This window comes from Brachycentrus maculatus, unplaced genomic scaffold (assembly GCF_059751285.1).
Source record: "Brachycentrus maculatus isolate JH-2025_06_01 unplaced genomic scaffold, ASM5975128v1 h1tg000003l, whole genome shotgun sequence".
Classification (NCBI taxonomy): domain Eukaryota; kingdom Metazoa; phylum Arthropoda; class Insecta; order Trichoptera; family Brachycentridae; genus Brachycentrus; species Brachycentrus maculatus.
Window position 1 is genome coordinate 187341 of NW_028280758.1, and position 18356 is coordinate 205696.

At 32.3% G+C, this 18356-nt stretch overlaps 1 protein-coding gene across 1 annotated transcript in view; it reads right to left on the bottom strand.

Moving 5' to 3' along the window:
- LOC148313978 (transcription factor hamlet-like) overlaps positions 1-16581 on the bottom strand; it is a 116770-nt gene extending 100189 nt beyond the window's left edge. Inside the window, exons 1-2 of the mRNA XM_088262328.1 lie at positions 15924-16581; positions 1389-2050 (exon numbers count right to left, since the gene is read on the bottom strand). Coding sequence (XP_088118454.1) covers positions 1389-2050; positions 15924-15951 — 690 coding nt within the window. The 5' untranslated portion in view covers positions 15952-16581. The remainder of the gene's footprint in view (positions 1-1388; positions 2051-15923) is intronic.
- Between the last annotated feature and the right edge of the window lie 1775 nt (positions 16582-18356).

The window sequence follows — 18356 nt, forward strand, 5'->3', positions numbered from 1 at the left end:
GATTACGTCACACAAACATTGTTTTAAATATTATAGTATGTCGTGAGTAAAACAGAAAAATAATGTGATTTTAGTGTTTCAATATAACCACAAATGGCAGTACACGTGCTATTTTGGAAATAAATGTCACCGATTTAGTTATTATCGTGGACGTTCATGTACGTCCGTACTCCTTTGTAGAAAGTTTTGTTTGGACGACCATGTACTGACATACTCCCGGACAGATTAAAATACCTTCGTACCTGTTCATAGAAGCATAACGATATATAGGAGACTTGATATAGAAAATTATACTCAGCAAATTCTCGGTTTTGATGAAATGACTTTAAAAAAATTCAATAGATTTATTTATTATGAAAAAAACGTGGAATTATTTATTCAAACAAAATGTATCGAATTTCATTATATTTCAATTTCACCCTCACTGCCTTCCCCCGCGGGGAAAGGGTGTGATGGTAGTTATAGCAGTAGTCAATATCCATAGACTAAAACACAGTTATTCCAAACACCAAACTAACAATCTCGCATAAAAGGATTTTCTAGTCGAGTGGATTTTGAGAGTGGCATCATTTAGGAAACGTTTGCTTCCAGCTTTTGATCTTGAGGGTTCGGCAAGTTAACACGATCATCAAAGCCCTCATCCAATTATTTGGGGATCAAACTAATACCGTAAACTCTTGACGAGATTAAAGAGTATGTACAATACTATAGGTGTCCCAACTTGAAACAAGGCATCTATCGTTTTTAGATGATAGATTTAGAGATCAGCACCGATAGCCGAAATTCAACTTGTATCAAAATTACAATTAACATACAACAGTGCATATAGATATCTTTCAAACATTAATGCAATATGGATGTTCAAGAATGGGTGGAATGGTGAAAGTTACACAAGTGTATAAATTGATCATTTGACAGCCAACTGCCAGATCGTAAGTCTTGGAATGCTTAGACTTCCATCTTCTATCGTATGTATAAGAATGATAGATGCGTCGTCTTGAAACATCTAAATACATATTGATATACTATGTCATCGGTAATGCGAATAATCTAATGTCTGATAAAAATTTAAATTGAAAATAATCAATTTGTAATTACTATGTAATTAATTTTGCAAGACAAGTTGGACTCCTAAAATGTTGATATGAAGACCTTAGAAGAATAAAAGAGGCACCGAAAGACCTCCAAAAAGATGGTCCGACGTCATAGCCGCTGTGGGGGTTAAAAACTGGCAGCAAACAGCAACAGACCGAAAAAAATGGAAGGATATGGAAGAGACCTATATCCAGCAGTGGAGATAGAGGTGAAAGAAGAAGAAGAAAGTCGTAATTAATAAATACAAAAAAGCACCAATTTGAACATATTTGTGGTATAAATACTTCACTTACCTCCCAAGCATATCGAGGATCAGCCGGTAAAGAAGCCCACTTCCCAGCATAAGGTCCATATTTGACTCCTCGTACAACTGTTCCTCTCGCCCAAACTCCTTCGATCCCATCTCTACCGCTTCTCACCAGCAACTCTGCTGGAACTGCTAGATCTTGGCTCTTGACTCTAATGTCCTTCAAACTGGCTTCTGCAAAGTTGTCCTGACCACGTAGGAGTGCTTCCGCAGATTTGACCCTCAAATTGTCTACTCTCCTCCTTTTGGTTTCAGCTTCTTCTATCCCTTGTTCGAGAGATCTCTTCCTGAGCGCTTCGTTGAACGAATGATCTCTCGGACTGTACCTAGATTCCTCAGAACTGGAAACTGCCACTCTTGGTGGACTGTATTGTGATCTGATTTGTTTGGCAGTATCTGATTCATCGCTTTCGTGGATGCCAGTTTGGTAGAAAGAGTTTTCTATTATTTGCTGAGGGGTATTCTTTCTCCTGTGGTAATTTTCTTGGTTAAGTAATGGCGGACTGTTTTCCGTGGTGATGTGTATTATTTCTAAAGCACTTTGGTTCCGGGGAGTTTTAGGAGACAGCTCTCCAGAATCCATAGAATCTGGATCTTCTTCTTCGCCTGTTGTCACTCCAGATACTTCCAACTCGTCACCGCTACTCCCTGTAATTAAAATAATCTATATGAATAAAAATGTAAATGTCAATATGTTGAAAATCCCAAATCTCCCCAAGATATTCACCGCTTGCTTTGAAATGAACACAACGTTGCATTCGAATAAGCGCGTGTTTTTATGTAATACACCTTTGAAGGGCGTTTTTACCTGGGACAAATAGAATTGTATTTTTTACTGTAATGGCAGTGCCATCTGTTAAATGAAACAGCAACACACGTAATACTAAACATTGCTTATGCGGACAGCGTGCTTTTTAACAAATTTTGTCATTTAGTATTTTCTATGTTTTGTAACACATTTTTCTTTTACAGACTTTAATATTTTCATTTCTTCACAGCAATGTGAATTTTACATACATAACAAAAATATGTGACTTATTTTCTTTCTTCCTTTTCTTTTTAATCAAACTGAGCCAAAGAAACGCGTGGCTAGGTGTGTTGATAGTTAACTATACTTTTCAATATATTTTTATAAAAGCAAAGATTAATCGATAAACAACGATGTCTGGGGGCTATTTTTTCATCGACCTAGACCCTTTAAGTAATATTGCAAATCAAATATAACAAATTCGTATGCATTGCATGTATATCTACAATATTTACTTAGGAATACAGGAATACAGGATGGTGTTTACTTATTCGACTGTAGATAATCACCTCACGACGAGTGTCCCTGATAATAACAATTCTACATTCACCACCGCGGTCATATACAGGTGTGATGTTCCCCTACCGTTATCCATATTAACTCCTTGTGGATACTTGGATACTATTAAAATGCCATGAAATCAAACACTTGAGTATATTAGGGAAGTATGTTTTCTAGAGATGGAAAGATTGATAATAATATGAAAAGGAGAGTCAATGGTGCACTGAAATCAGTTATGGCAAATAAAAAATTTCAGCGAAAGCTAAACTGGCAGTATACAGTGATGTCCTGGTTGCAACCCTAATGTATGGAAGTGACGCATGAAATAGCAAAAGAGAGATGAAAGTAGATTAAATGCAGTGAACTGCGATCTCTCAGACGAATGTGGGGCAAAAAATTTATGATAGATGCTCGAATGGTGATATATGGAACGAATGCATGGCTGAGATAAAGTGTTTGAGCTTGTAAATCGAATGAGTAAAGAAAGTTTTTTTTTAATGTAAGGCGAATGTGGTAAGTAATATAAGCAGAAGAAGACCGAGGAAAACTTGGCACGATTAAGTATTTCAAATACGTAGAGTGCGTATGAGCATCGTGATGGTTATTTAGTTAAGTATTTTATTTAAAATCAGTTATTATTTACATCAAAATGCTTTTAAAAAATTATATTTTCTGATTTCAATTCAAATATACACGTATTCTTTTTTTCGTATATACAGAATATCCTACCTACCTGGCATTAAAAAAAACCGCTTACACTTCTGACATTTATGATAATAATCAAACAAAGAGGGTACAGGTGAAATGCAGGTGCAATTTTTATCGTTGTTATCAATTATTTCAATTTGCAAATTACCCCAATAATATTTTCACGAGTCAGGCGAAAAAGATAAAAATGTGTGTCAACAATATTATTCAATATTATAATAGTTTCGATCTAGTTAATTTAAAAACTTAAGTATAATTAGAAAACATGAATTTTTGAGAAAAAATATTTTCACATCCAACGATGGTGTAGACTTATGAACAATGAATTTTGCGAAAAGCAAGAAGCAATTTATAAAAAGAGAATATGGAAGTCGAATTATTTAGAGAGATTACGTTAAAAATTCTGCCCATGATCAGAGACAGGACGAAAATAAGGAGTATTTCTGATTAATTCAAATAATGCGGAAAAAAACATTATTATATAAAACACAGTTTCACCAAGAAACGTCAGTTCAAAACAAAAATCTGATTACTTTATTAAAAATCGATCATATATATTTATCCAGAATATACAGAAGAGGGCATGTATGACTAGATATATGGATGTGAAGGAAACTAGGAGTGTATGTCAGGACTGCAGAGTGTGGCGTTCCATCCTCTCTGCCTACCCCTGCAGAAAACGACTTGACGATAGTAGTAATAATAGATGTAATAGTAGTAGTACGGCTGTCCAAATTTAAAACACAGTAAGTAGTAGTTTTTTGTTTTGCATTTTTGGACTAAGTAGAGTCTACTTAGTCCATAAATGCAAAAAAAAACTACTACAAAAAAATGTCCCTTACTGTGTTTTAAATTTGGACAGCCGAGTAGTAGTAGAAGTAATATTACAAAATAAAAATCCTTCTTTGAAATTGTTAGAAATGCCGTAGTTCTTAAAATTTAGAATTTTAAAAATATATTGGACGTATTGAATTGTAATTTTTACACGTTTTACTCGTAGTAGATTCAATACTGGATCTAATGATAACAATAACAAAAATGTTTAATTTTGCAGAAACTGTTGGATTGGATATACTGAATTGTTATTTTAACACGTTAAGGGAGATTCACTACTGAATCCGATTAAAAGCAATGAATCTGAATAAAAGCAATGAAAATAAATACATAATTTTTGTAGATACTGCATTTTTATGAACCTAGAATACATACGAGTATCAAAGCCAGTCAGTAATACGAAATGCCTCTTCTGAGAAGACATTTGTATTTAAATGAATAACCCAAACGTGCCTTCGAGTCCAGACTGTCGGGCGACGATGACCACCGATTCTCCACAGCTCGTACCACCTGTTCTGCACAGATGCAAAACAAAGGGTCTGTTTTCCAAATGCTCCATTCTTGTACCGAATCTGCATCTGAATGGACGTTACTTTCGTATCGCCCTTTGGGATTCAATGAGTCCCGAGATATCTTCGGACCATAACTTGAAGCTTTGTCAAGCCTCACGTGAGCGAGCTAAATTAGCGAGTATGAAAATAAGGATGGATAACAATGATCAAGTGTTGAAGATGCTGTCGTGTTTTTTTAAAGGCCCTATAGACAGGATCAGTCATTTTTCGGTTTTGAAAGATAAGCTTAAACACACACAGCGATACATTTTTATGAAAATTTTATTTCATTATAAAGTTCGGACTTAACCATTAAATGTGAAAAACAATATCATTCAAATGGTACCTCGGGAAGATTTGATGCATGCGATTCTTTTGAGGCAATTTTTAACCACTTTTTCGCACATTTCGGGCGGTATCTCGGCCATAACTTGAGTAATGTTGGTTTCGAATGCGTCTAGAGCTCACACGATCTTTTGTGTAGCCTCACAGAACAAATTCAAACGGTGTCAAATCGCATGATCTTGGTGGCCAATTGACGTCGCCAAAAGTGAAATTACGCGACCAGGAAACTTTTCACGCAATAAAGCCTTAATTGGTCGTGTTGTGTGGCTTGTTGCCCCGTTTTGTTGGAACCACATATCGTCCAAGGCATGATCTTCAATCACCGGCCAAAAAAATCGGTTATCACTCTACCATATTGCTTAATTTAATTATTCCCTTAAAACATCGTTTTCGTATTGACAACATTAGTTTTTCTTCGAAATAAAAGTTGGTTTGGAAAGAAAATAGTTACTGATGGGCAAGCAGTTAAAAAAATATGTAAAATTGTTTTTTCAATGTATAATTGAAAAAACTCATAACGCTAATTTCGCTCGTTAAATAACGAAACTACGTACAAAAGAGTTATTCCTAATTGGATAATGGAGGTGGATAGATTTGAAATACATCGCATTCTTCAACCATGTCTTACTTATGACATATGTATGTAGACAAATTACTATTAATATTCAAAAAATCTAACACATATCTCCTTTGGTCAAAAGAACTTTGATTATTATGTAATAAAGTTTTACAACCTGCTTCCGTTATTTACAAAGTCATTAAACACATATGTACATTAAAAATAAAAGAGCTATTACTTAATGGATACTGAGATCGTGTAGATCTGAAACAGATCGCATCATTCGGCCATGTCGTATTTGATTGCATAAAAAAATCATAATTTTATAAATGAAATTTTATTTTTAAATATGACCTTGGTACCGGAAAACTTAATTAAAATAATAAACCCTTATCCGCACCCCAATGGTGCATAGGGCACTATGTCATATAAACGCAGTGTTATCTTGATCGTTTACACATGAAGGAAAGGTGATCAGCCCTCCGCTTCAGGTACCAGTCCATGGTAATATTGAATAAATATTACAGTGAAAAAATCACTTATATTTATTTTACCCCTTTGGGAATCGAACCCGGGACCTCCAGAACGGTAGCCGAGCGTGCTGACCATTACACTACGGAGGCGTATAAAACCGGAAAACTTAGTGAGGGTTAGTTATTTTAATAAGTATTTATGTATATGATGAAATAAAAATAAATAAGTAAATGAAATAATGTTTTACAATGTACAATTAAAATATATAAAGTGGTTTTATTATAAATATTTCATTATAACTTAATTATAATGTCTACCGGTTTAAAAGCTAACCACTTATTTTTCAAGATTGTCACGTTAGTAGTTGATACGTTAGTTTTTAAAAAGAAGCGGTTAGCATTGAAACCGGTAGATATTATAATTAAGTTATAATAAAATATTTAGAGCCATTTTAAAACAAAGTTATGTATTTTAATTATTAAATGGAAAATCACAAAGTTATTGCTTCAAATTTAAATTACATAATAAATAAGTGCTGTAAAATATGCCCTCGGCACGGGGAAACCCAGTGAGGGCACATTATTTTAAATTTTAATTATGTATATGATGAAAATATAAATATCAGTGGATCTTGATCGTATATCATCACTTTGTTGACTTTATAAAGTTTAGTTAAACGTATGCAGAAATTGTCGTGATGATGACATGATGCATCTTTAAACAGCTGAATAAAATCCATCAGACGAACACGTGTAGACATACATACATTTATTATTTGTTCAACGGTATGAAGCAGACATTAAAAAAATTCAGAATCGTCGCAAATTATGTAATTTAAGCATTCGTTACATATTGCTTGTATACATAAGAGCGAAAATATATTAGTGGCTATAATTAAAATACTCATTTTAAAAGTTTTCAGTTATATTTTAGAGCATTAGTCTACCGCGCTGGAGTTCTCGGGTTCGATTCCTAATAAAGGTCAGAATAAGTTATAGATTTTTCACTGTAATATTTATTTAATATTACCCATGACTAGTAGGTACCCGAAGTGCACATCTTATCACCTTTCCATCGCATAGTAAACGACGATCTAACCATTGCATTAATTTGATGCAGTGCCCTATGTACCATTAGGTGTTTATCCTCAGCCTTGCATTATTTTCTTATATCACCATTCGAACATCTATCGTACAACGTTTTGCCGCACATATGCGCGTATGCAAATATGTGCATGTGCATATGCAAAGACATATAGCATTGAAAAATTGTCTAATTTAAATATCACAAAAACTTGATAGCTGTTTCGCCTGCGATGATATTATCAACAAACCAATTTGGATGATTTTTTTTATATTTTTCTCACAGTCAAGATCTACCGTATTCTGGGAACCTCAATATTGACAGACCATAACGTCTTCCTGATACCGAATGGCGGAGAGAGCCGAAAAGTGACGGGCAAATGCCGAAATGTGCCGGGCAAACAGAAATCTGTTTTATCTCCTCGGGAAGACCGACAATACCGGGAACACGAAATCGCCGGAACAAATCAAATCAGCTTTTTGCGTCAAGAGGGTTAGTCAACACGGCGTAAAACTTAGACCCTAATTTGGAATAATGCCCCTTTCACCAAATGTTCTCAAACTTCTCGATTTATTCTGTCAACATTTTTTTTTATTTAAGATAGTTACAAAAGTTTTTTTAAATAATTTTAATTCATTTTCTAAACATTTCTACTTACAATCATAAAATTAAAAACGCAGGTCTCTGCAATAAAGAGACTGAGCTCTAATGCTTTTATTACTTTTTTTTGTTTTATTCATTATTTCTTAAATTTCTCATTCTTATTCATTCTTTGATAACATATAAGTAATCCATAAATTTTGCTTAAAAAAGGATGAAGGTAGACTGGATGTAGTCGAAACGCGTTCCCACAGACGAATGTGCGGTAAAACGGTGTATGATTGTTATTCGAAAGGTGATATAATATGGCGACACCATTTTCCTCCTCTAGACTCAAATTGACGACGTTTTTCTTAAAAATAATAAATATATTTTTATCTTTCATTATTATTTTCATATCACAGTCCATACCAGTATAAGCGCCCTTGAGGTAGTATTTTACAAAAATGGCGCTATTTAAATTATCCAAAATAATTTTTATTACTATTATTATAAGGATAAATGCAATTTAAGTTTAGTATTGACATTTCTTGGTGGAATTGCATTTTATATAAAAAAAATTGTGTTCAAAATTAGTTTTCACATTTATTTTATTTGACTAGTGACCGGGTTTAGACGTTACGGACATCATCAGAGGTCGAATTAAAATAAAATTTGAAAAATAAAATAAAGTCATTTTACAATATGAAAGAATGAAAGACTGAGATAGGCATTATTATCGATTAAATTAAACATGGTATGTGAATCGTATACTTTTCTAGCGTTCCTAGTACCTAGGAATTCATAAAAGTATTTAATAAAATGAATGAAAGAGAGGCAGGTGAAAGGATGAAAGATATTTTTTAAATTCTTTAAAAAAAAAGTTCATATATATATATATATATACATATATATATATATATATATATATATATATATATATATATATATATATATATATATATATATATATATATATATATATATATATATATATATATATATATATATATATATATATATATATATATATATATATATATATATATATATTTACATATACATATATATATATATATATATATATATATATATATATATATATATATATATATATATATATATATATATATATATATATATATATATATATATATATATATATATATATATATATATATATATATATATATATATATATATATATATATATATATATATATATATATATATATATATATATATATATATATATATATATATATATATATATTTACATATACATATATATATATATATATATATATATATATATATATATATATATATATATATATATATATATATATATATATATATATATATATATATATATATATATATATATATATATATATATATATATCCACATGCTAGCTCTATGTGCATAAATCTTTATAGTTTGGGTACCATAAGTAAACAAAACCTTTTTTCTCGAAACGGGTGCTAACGAGATAGAAAACATAACAGAATGAAGGAGATGTGTTTACTAGAGATAAGACTATTGTAGCGGGGTTCAAATTCGCAGATAAACACGAAGAAGCAATAAAAAATATTGGGTAATAAGGTAACGAATCCAGTTATCGACCCATGTAAAGCTTGCTTCCGAAAAACCCTTAAACATCGTGACTTTCACATACCTAAAATGAAAATAAATCCTTTGAACATAATACTTTTTGACATACAGTGAAACTTCTTAAAAACAATGAATAATAGAGATTTAATGTCAGGGAAAGCGAATGAGAGAGAAAATCTAAAAAGAAATACAATAATATAAATTTTGGATAAAAATATTTTATTTATTAAATATTTACATTGTCATTGATTTAAGTTTCAATTAGTAATACTGATATTGATGGTTCGTGATAGCTAAAATATGAAACATATTTCCATGATTCGAAATATTCGAGATAACGAGAAAAAATTACATACAAATATTGTAGTTCCAGATTTATTTATTGATTTTCTTGAATGTTTTTCGCAGATACTTTGTGGCACATTTTATAAACGTTATAAAATAAAACAACTTTGTTTTAACCAATTTTTATTGGTTCACTTTATCCAACCGGTTTCGACAAGAACCTTGTCATCAACAGGGTTTATGTACTAAATTCTAAAACATTGAAATACTCATAGTTCATTACCTTTCCCTTACCAAAAACTTCCACGCATTCCGTACACCATTTGAAAATATGATTCAAAAAGTTTATTTATCGATTCTTCGGTTAAATTGGGTGAGCGTGCCTTTGCTGTTGCAGGACCGATTGCGTGGAATGCTCTTCCACCAGTAGTTAGAAATAAAGAAAGCGAGACGAACTTTAGAAAAAAAACAAAAACACATTAGTTTGCTAAATCACTTCCACCACCCTCTTTTCCCAAATTAATTCACAGCGAAGCGCTCTTGAGATAGTATTTATTATTAGTACAAATTTATTATTCTTACATAATGTCTGTCTCCGTTGTGTAATGGTCAGCACGCTCGGCTACCGTACTGAATGTCCCGGGTTCGATTTCCAAGGGGGTGGGTCAAATAAATATAGTGATTTTTTTCACTCTAATATTTATTCAATATTATCCTGGACTGGTACCTGAAGCGGAGGGCTGATTACCCTTCCTTCACGTTTTAACGATCAAGATATATGATGCGTTTATATGATGCAGTGCCCTATACGCCATTGGGGCGAGGATAAGGGTTTGAATAAAAAAATATTTGTCCGCCAACGTGGTGTAATGGTCAGCGTGTTTAGCTACCGTGCTGGAGGTCCCGGGTTTGGATTCCCAGGGGGGGAGGTGAAAATAAATATTAGTGATTTAACACTGTAATATTCATTTAATATTACCCTGGACTGGTTCCTGAAGCGCAAGAGTGATCACCTTGCCTTCGTATAAGTAATGATCAAGATAACACTGCGTCAATTTGATGCAGGGCCCTATGCACCATTAGGTGCGGATAAGGGTTATAAATAATAATGAATTACCTATTGTATATACGTACCTACATGATAAATATGTAACACTTTATTAGGATCCCGTACCATATAAAAACATGAAAAAATTCCAGTATAGTATCCATAACGTATTTATTACAATGGAGTAAATAATAAACCCCTAGTTATGGATTTGCGTTAATCTCGAGTTACGATCTGATTTTTTTTCATACGTTTTAAGTGGGGAGAAATATAATAGGGTGTTGAGGTTCTACCAATTGTTTTATTTGTCTACTTCTACATAAATATACGCATATTCCATCCTATGTTGATATCTCTATTGATCAATTAGCTATGGCATTGTAACGATCAAGATAACACTGCGTTTATATGATGCAGTGCCCTATGCACCATGCGGGGTTTAATAATGATGATGAAAAAAATAGGTGAATAATCAATATGCATAACCAATTAGGATTTTAAACTTTAAAAAAATAACCATCACGCATCTTCGCCGCAAGGGTAGGTAGAGACAATAGAACGCCACACCAATCTATTTATGTGAATGAATAAATTGATGAAAATATTCAGTTACTACTTCTACCATCACCCCGTTTCCCCGCAGGGGTAGGCAAAAAGGATGGAACGCCACACTCCTCTGTCCTGACATACACTCGTCGCCTCCTTCACATCCATACATCTAGTCATACATGCCCTCCGATTACGCAGACTTTTGACACCACCTGATTTTAGGTTCTGATTGATCTGATCGTGCCAAGTCCTTTTCGGCCTTCCTCGTTCTATTTTCTCGCTCACATTCGCCACATAGATTTTCTTAGTCATTCTCTCATTAGCCATTTGCTTTGCATATCCATACCGCCTTAAAGAAACTATTCTATTAAATTCCCAAAAAAAACATCTCAACAAAGATGAAGAAAAATATGGAAGTCTGGGCATTTACGATCCTTTATAATCCAGGATTCGGACCTCACATACAAATAATAGAGTTCCTGCTCAGTAAAAAGCTTCTTTTCATCTCACCAATAGATGTCTCTAGTGAAGTACTAGTGATTCAAGAACAACGTTTCAAAATTGGTTCAAATGTATAGAACTTCCAAGATTTTGAGAAGTGTGGTTGTTAATAATGGGTTGAATTTTTGAATGTTACACGTGTGTAAAGTGATCACTTTTACCAGCCTATGACGGTCGTCAGCCCCTAAATGCCCAGACTTCCATATCCTTCTTTATCTTTGGTGAGATTTCAAAAACCTAATGTGAAAATAACTCCTGTAATTGGAGATAATCCAGATTTTGTGAACAAGTATTTGGGCAGACTAAAAATTTATTTTTTTATATATAACTCATTTGATTTTAGTTGATATCTTGCGATAACGTTGCGCATTTTTTAATGTCCTCTAGGTAGGTACCCTAACGGATAAGTGTTACGCGTTCCGCCCATAGGATGCGTACGAGTTCATATCTTTGTACCTATGGGCACACTCACCGCAAATACCGCACAACGTAAAAACGCTCTCTAATTGGACAGAAACGTTCAACTCAAGGCCCCAATAAAATATAAATACCGAAATTAATTACGCGATTAGATTGGTCCGATAAAACCCCAGAAGCCGTTATGTAACGTGAAACTATTTTCCGAAATACATCCGGAATATTATCATTGTTTAATTTACTTGTAAATATATTAAGATTGGGCAATTAACATAAGTAGGGACCTACTCGAATCGTAGCTGAAAACCGCACGTTGTACACCCATTATTCGGTTAAGTTAAGTACCTAATTACGCGGTACCTATCTACTATAGGTTTATGATTGATTGAAAAGTATATTTTTGTCTATGGCGAATAGATGACGTCATTATTTTGAATTTGGAAAAAAGTATGTTTACATCGTTTCGAGTTTGATTTTTCAACACCAACATCAATATACTAATGTGCAAAGGCAAATAGCCGCATGTTAAAAACGATAGTTTTGAGATAAACTAGTTTATAGTTAACGTAAAATTATGATTTTTGCCAAGACATGTCGCTCACTCCTATCAACAACGTCATATATCAAAAATCGTAAATTTTCAGTTGTTTTCGGAATGCCCAGAAAATGTACTATTTCCCAGAAAAAGCGGCATATTTTTGACTTAATATTTACCCGCTGCAGGACAGAATGTGTGGTTTTTGCATTTTGAAGAAAAGGTATTGTTTGATTATGTTTTTAAATATACTAAATATTTTTCAAATAGAAAAAACATTCAGGTTTTACCTAAAAAGATCTATTGCACAGTAAAAATTTCAATAAGTGGCTTGATATTTATTTTAATACATTTCATTATATTTTTAAACTTTAAAAACGATCTCCTGAAAAATCAAGTTTTGACGTTGTTGAAAGAGAGATGTGACATCTTTCGATTGATTACTTAACAATCTAGGCTTTCTGACCAGACCTCTCATGCTTAGCAAATTCATTGTATGAACTTAATTGGGAAAATGATTAGAAAATCTTAAACTAAATTGTATCCTGTGAATTTATATTTAAAAGCTTTCAATGTCCCTGTCACTGCCAATTTAGATAAAAATATGTTTCTAAAACCACCACCAAGTTTCTAGAAGTGCCCCAGTGTAGGCAATGAAAGGGATTAGTAGTCACTTAGTTCAGTTGGTAAGCTAGATCTGATTCTAGTCCGACGCTGGCCGGTATTTTGACGCCTCTCCGAACAGTACACCAAACAGACTAAGGTGAATAATAGGACTACGATGGAATTATTTTATTTATTAAAGTATTTAATGACATATGTTTTGATGCATTCACCATCAAGTTTCTAGAAGTGCAAGAGATAAGCAGTCAGCTAGATCTGATTCGAGCCCGACGCTGGCCGGTATTTCGACGCCGATCGGCACGGCGGACAGACACGGAGCAGTCCTACAATTATTATCGGTTCGTCCTTTGGGACACGGAATTAAAAATTAAATTTCTCTGCGATCAGGATGACCGTTATCGTTTGGCAGATAAGCCCCGCGACCGCCGGCGGCTGTGGTTGGCTAATTAACACTGCTGGCGGTTGTCATACATCTCGCTACTATTACTAAATAAATGGTTGTGACCAAAAAGAGCTTAGTATGTACACAATATATACAAAACTGTACATGGTATTTACCTAACGATTGCGGCTCACGATAGCTTACTTTGTATCTTGCGATGCTTGATCTCCTAAATTTGAAATCCTTCTCGAAATTTAGATGAAATGTGTGCCTTCATTTTTTATAAATTTCATAAGTATTCCGCTGATAAAACAGAGGGCGATAGGGAAAAACCAAGATGACGAAATAACGTCAAATTTGAGAGAGGCCTAATAAACTTAAAATTTCGTTTCAAGGTTTTTCAAAGCAACATGAGCATTTTGAGTCTTATATTATTTTCTTTGAGTTGTATATGTATATATATATATATATATATATATATATATATATATATATATATATATATATATATATATATATATATATATATATATATATATATATATATATATATATATATATATATATATATATATATATATATATATATATATATATATATATATATATATATATATATAAACAATATATCCGAAATATTTCATAAATCCCCGCTGATTATTTCTTCTTTCCACATGTCCAAACCATGTCATGTTAATGTATTTTATATAATATTAGACTCAAAATATATGTTATATTATTTGTTTTGACTCTTATTCGCGCCAAAAGGTTGAAGCTTCATTAATTTTAACCCTATGTACTATTTAATTGAAAAGATAACTTGTAGGTACTTATATGTTGACCACCAAGATATCAAATCAAGGACCTTATGCACGCTAGCCAAGAACGTTTATCACTACACTACAGACCCGCACGATATGAATAATTAAAATCTCTAAATATATTTTGCAACAAAAATAATAGCCACAGCAACCCCGTGTTAAGTTGTCCGTTTTTTTGTGTGATGTCATCTTCATGTTTTTTCCAGATTACCGTTTATATTCATTTTTGTGTCCATGTTTTTAGTCTACGCTTGATAATTCTAATCAAAATACTAATTTAATTAATCTCTAATTTATGTTGTATATTTCAACGAAAAAATTAAATTACCGGTTCTAAAGATCATCGCAAATTTCCCGTTAGTATATTTTCCGTCTAGAATCTCACAAGAATTTTTTTGAAAAGAGGTTTTTGAATTAACTTTAAGACAAATTTATACCTCTATTTATTTAGTATTTCCGTTAAAGAATAATACAAATATTATTATCATATCTTAGTGAATCATTTCATGAATAAATACACCCCGAAAACCCTACAATTCAAAATATTAATAAATGTAATCAAATAAACCGTATGAAAGCTTTTAAAAGTACCTAAACTATAATGTTTTATTAAACTGTTTTATACTGAGGTAGGTAGGTAGGTACTTAAAATATAAATAGTGCATATTATACACCATTTTTACAGGATATGATAAGGAAAAGCATTCCGATAAATTATAATGATAAGACATTATGAATATGTCATAAAAATGCTTTTCTAACTTCAATATTATCATTTATCATAATAATTAATACCTTTATTATATTTTAATTAATTTAATATTATTACATAAATCAGCATATATGTAAAATGAGAGAAAAACCTTTAAATGGTGATCATTTGAACCACATGCTTTTAAATTTTAAATTTTAGTTACAAATTTTAAATATTCAATATTTTGTAAATGATTTATCAGAATATTAGCACTGTATGTACGATTTGTTTTTCTATTTGAATAATACGAATCTCAGTAGTAAATTTGACTTTTAAAACGCCAATCTATTTTTCCGTTCATTATTTTTATTGTGCTTTTTAAAATTAAATTATATAACGTGTAAATATGGTTAATTTTTTATTTGCACCACAACACACCAATTTGCAATACGGACCCCCCTATTAAGGTACATACTAGTTCAAATATGAAATTTTTATAACTTCTTGTTTTATTTTTTAATGGATACCTACTTATAAAACGAACACTTGTATTATTATTTTTAAATCGTTTATACACTGAAATTAATGATAAAAATAAAATAACATACCTGACATCCTATAACGAGCGTCAACCATTGAACCAAAATATTACACTGATACCTATGTTTAAGTCATAACACAGTCTTTGAAAATGTCACAACAATTAGTGGAAAATTGTAAAAACCAAAATTTGAAAAATAACGTAAATTAAACTGATATTTTAAAAGAAAATATTTAAATTATAAATTTGGTGAAGATTTTGTATTTGATTTTAATTGCGTTTAAAAATTGATATCACAGTCTAATCACAATACACTCTGAATTGGATTAAATCGCGGCAGTGTTTGAAATTCGAATTCGATGTCACAGTCTATTCAAAATTCAAATTAAAAATCACAATACACTCTGAATTATATTAGACCGCAGCCGTGTTCGAAATTCGAATTCGATGTCAGTCTATTCAAAATTCAAAATAAAAATCACAATACACTCAATTTATATTAGACCGCAGCCGTGTTTGAAATTCGAATTCGACGTCGCAGTCCGTTTCAAATTCGAATTCACGTCACAGTCCACTCCGAATTTGCATTTGACGGATACGTGACGACCCAGTCAGAGTTCACGTAACGTTCGCTGTTGCAGTGCGCTTCCGACTGTCACCGTGTCACCACTATGCGCCGCATGTACTGCAGAGGTCGCGTGCGGCCTTGTGTTCCGCACACGAATAAACCATCACGCCGCGAGATTTCTCTTCTCTCCCCCCACTGGGTATCCGAACCCTTCCCCCCTCCCGTTTATCCGAGCTCTTCCCCCTCCCCTGCGAGGGATGCTCCCCCCACCCCGCCGCACCCCCCGGCCTGACCACGCCTAGAGCAAAGACAGCAACCCTTAGTACGAAATGATCTGCACAAATGGCATTTTGAGACAATGAGCTTTTGGAAAATATATATAATATCTAAATATATAGGTATTCGGGATCATTTTTCAATTAAATACATACCATTCTGGAAAAAACAATTATTTTCTGTTTTAATGAAGATTTTTAACTACTACTATTACTAGTACCATCACGCCTTTTTCCCACCGGGGTAGGCACAGAGGATGGAACGCCACACTCTTCTCCTTGTCCTGGCGTACACTCCTGGCTTCCTTCTTATTCATACATCTATTCATACATGCCCTCCAATTACGCAGACTTTTGACACCAACAAATTTTAGGTTCTGATTGATCTGATCGTGCCACGTCATTTTTGGTCGTCCTCGTTCGGTTCTCGCGCTCACATTCGCTAAATATACTTTCTTACTCATTCTCTCGTTATCCACGGCTCCACGATTTTTAAAATAGTTCAAAATTAATACACACACTCATAAAAATTACAATACACGAAAAGAGTAATATAAGTGTTTATTTACCTATTTAGCGCTAAAATCTTTAGTAAAAACTTTAAATAAGTACGTTCAAATAAATCGTTCCTGTAAACGTCTTTTTTATTAGTAGAATGTATAATATGATAATACATTACTGAGGATTTACCCTTATATTTATACGAAGGTACCAATTTATATATTTATCCTGCAAAATCAGAAAGTACAGGGTTTACTAAACGAGCTTTTTAAGTTTTAACTGAGATTTTATACACAAAGTAAAAGAGAAAAATCGGAAAAATTTTCCCAAATGGTTTTTTAATAAAATTTACCTGTTGATTATTACCGCCTGGAAAATTCTTTTTCTTTCGTGTAACAGTAATATTATTTACAAAAACAACAAAACTATTTGTTTGTGTTTTTCAAGTTTTTTTACAGTAAATTATTTTAGCCCGTGCATATTTGGTTGGTTGGAAGACATTGCTTTTTAGCAATAAGCCCGCCAACGTACTTATTTATTTTCTGTACATGAAGTTTAAATAAACACATAAATAAATTTACATAGTCATGACCAAGTCTTCTCCTTCCTCTTAATAGAAGTCAAATTAAACAAAGGTCAATATGTAGCGTTATCTTGATGGTTAATAAAATACAGGCTAAATTGTTTGCCTGGAGCTTGAAGTCCTGGATAGCATGTTTAAAAATAAGAATAAAATAAAAAGCATGAAATATTTATAATAACTGTAATATTGTTTTACTCCTTGATTGGGATTTATTTTTTTTACTTTTGCATTTATATATATAAATAAATATGAGCACGTTTTGATTAGGTACCTTGAAATGGAAATTAAAACTGTTAAGTTATTCGATTAATCGAATAATTGACTTATTAGTAGTTAAAAAAACAAGTTAATTATAATAATCGAGATAAATGTCCGAATTAAAAAAATAATCTAATTTCTTAAATCAAAAACCACATCACTAAACTGTAGACTGTTACGTATACAATATTTCGAAAAAATCTGTTTAAATTGTTAGTTGACTGTAAAACCAGCCAATGACAGATCGGAAGTCTAGATATTCATATTATTTACCACCAAGGATATATCTTTAAAATTTTGATTACAATTAAATTT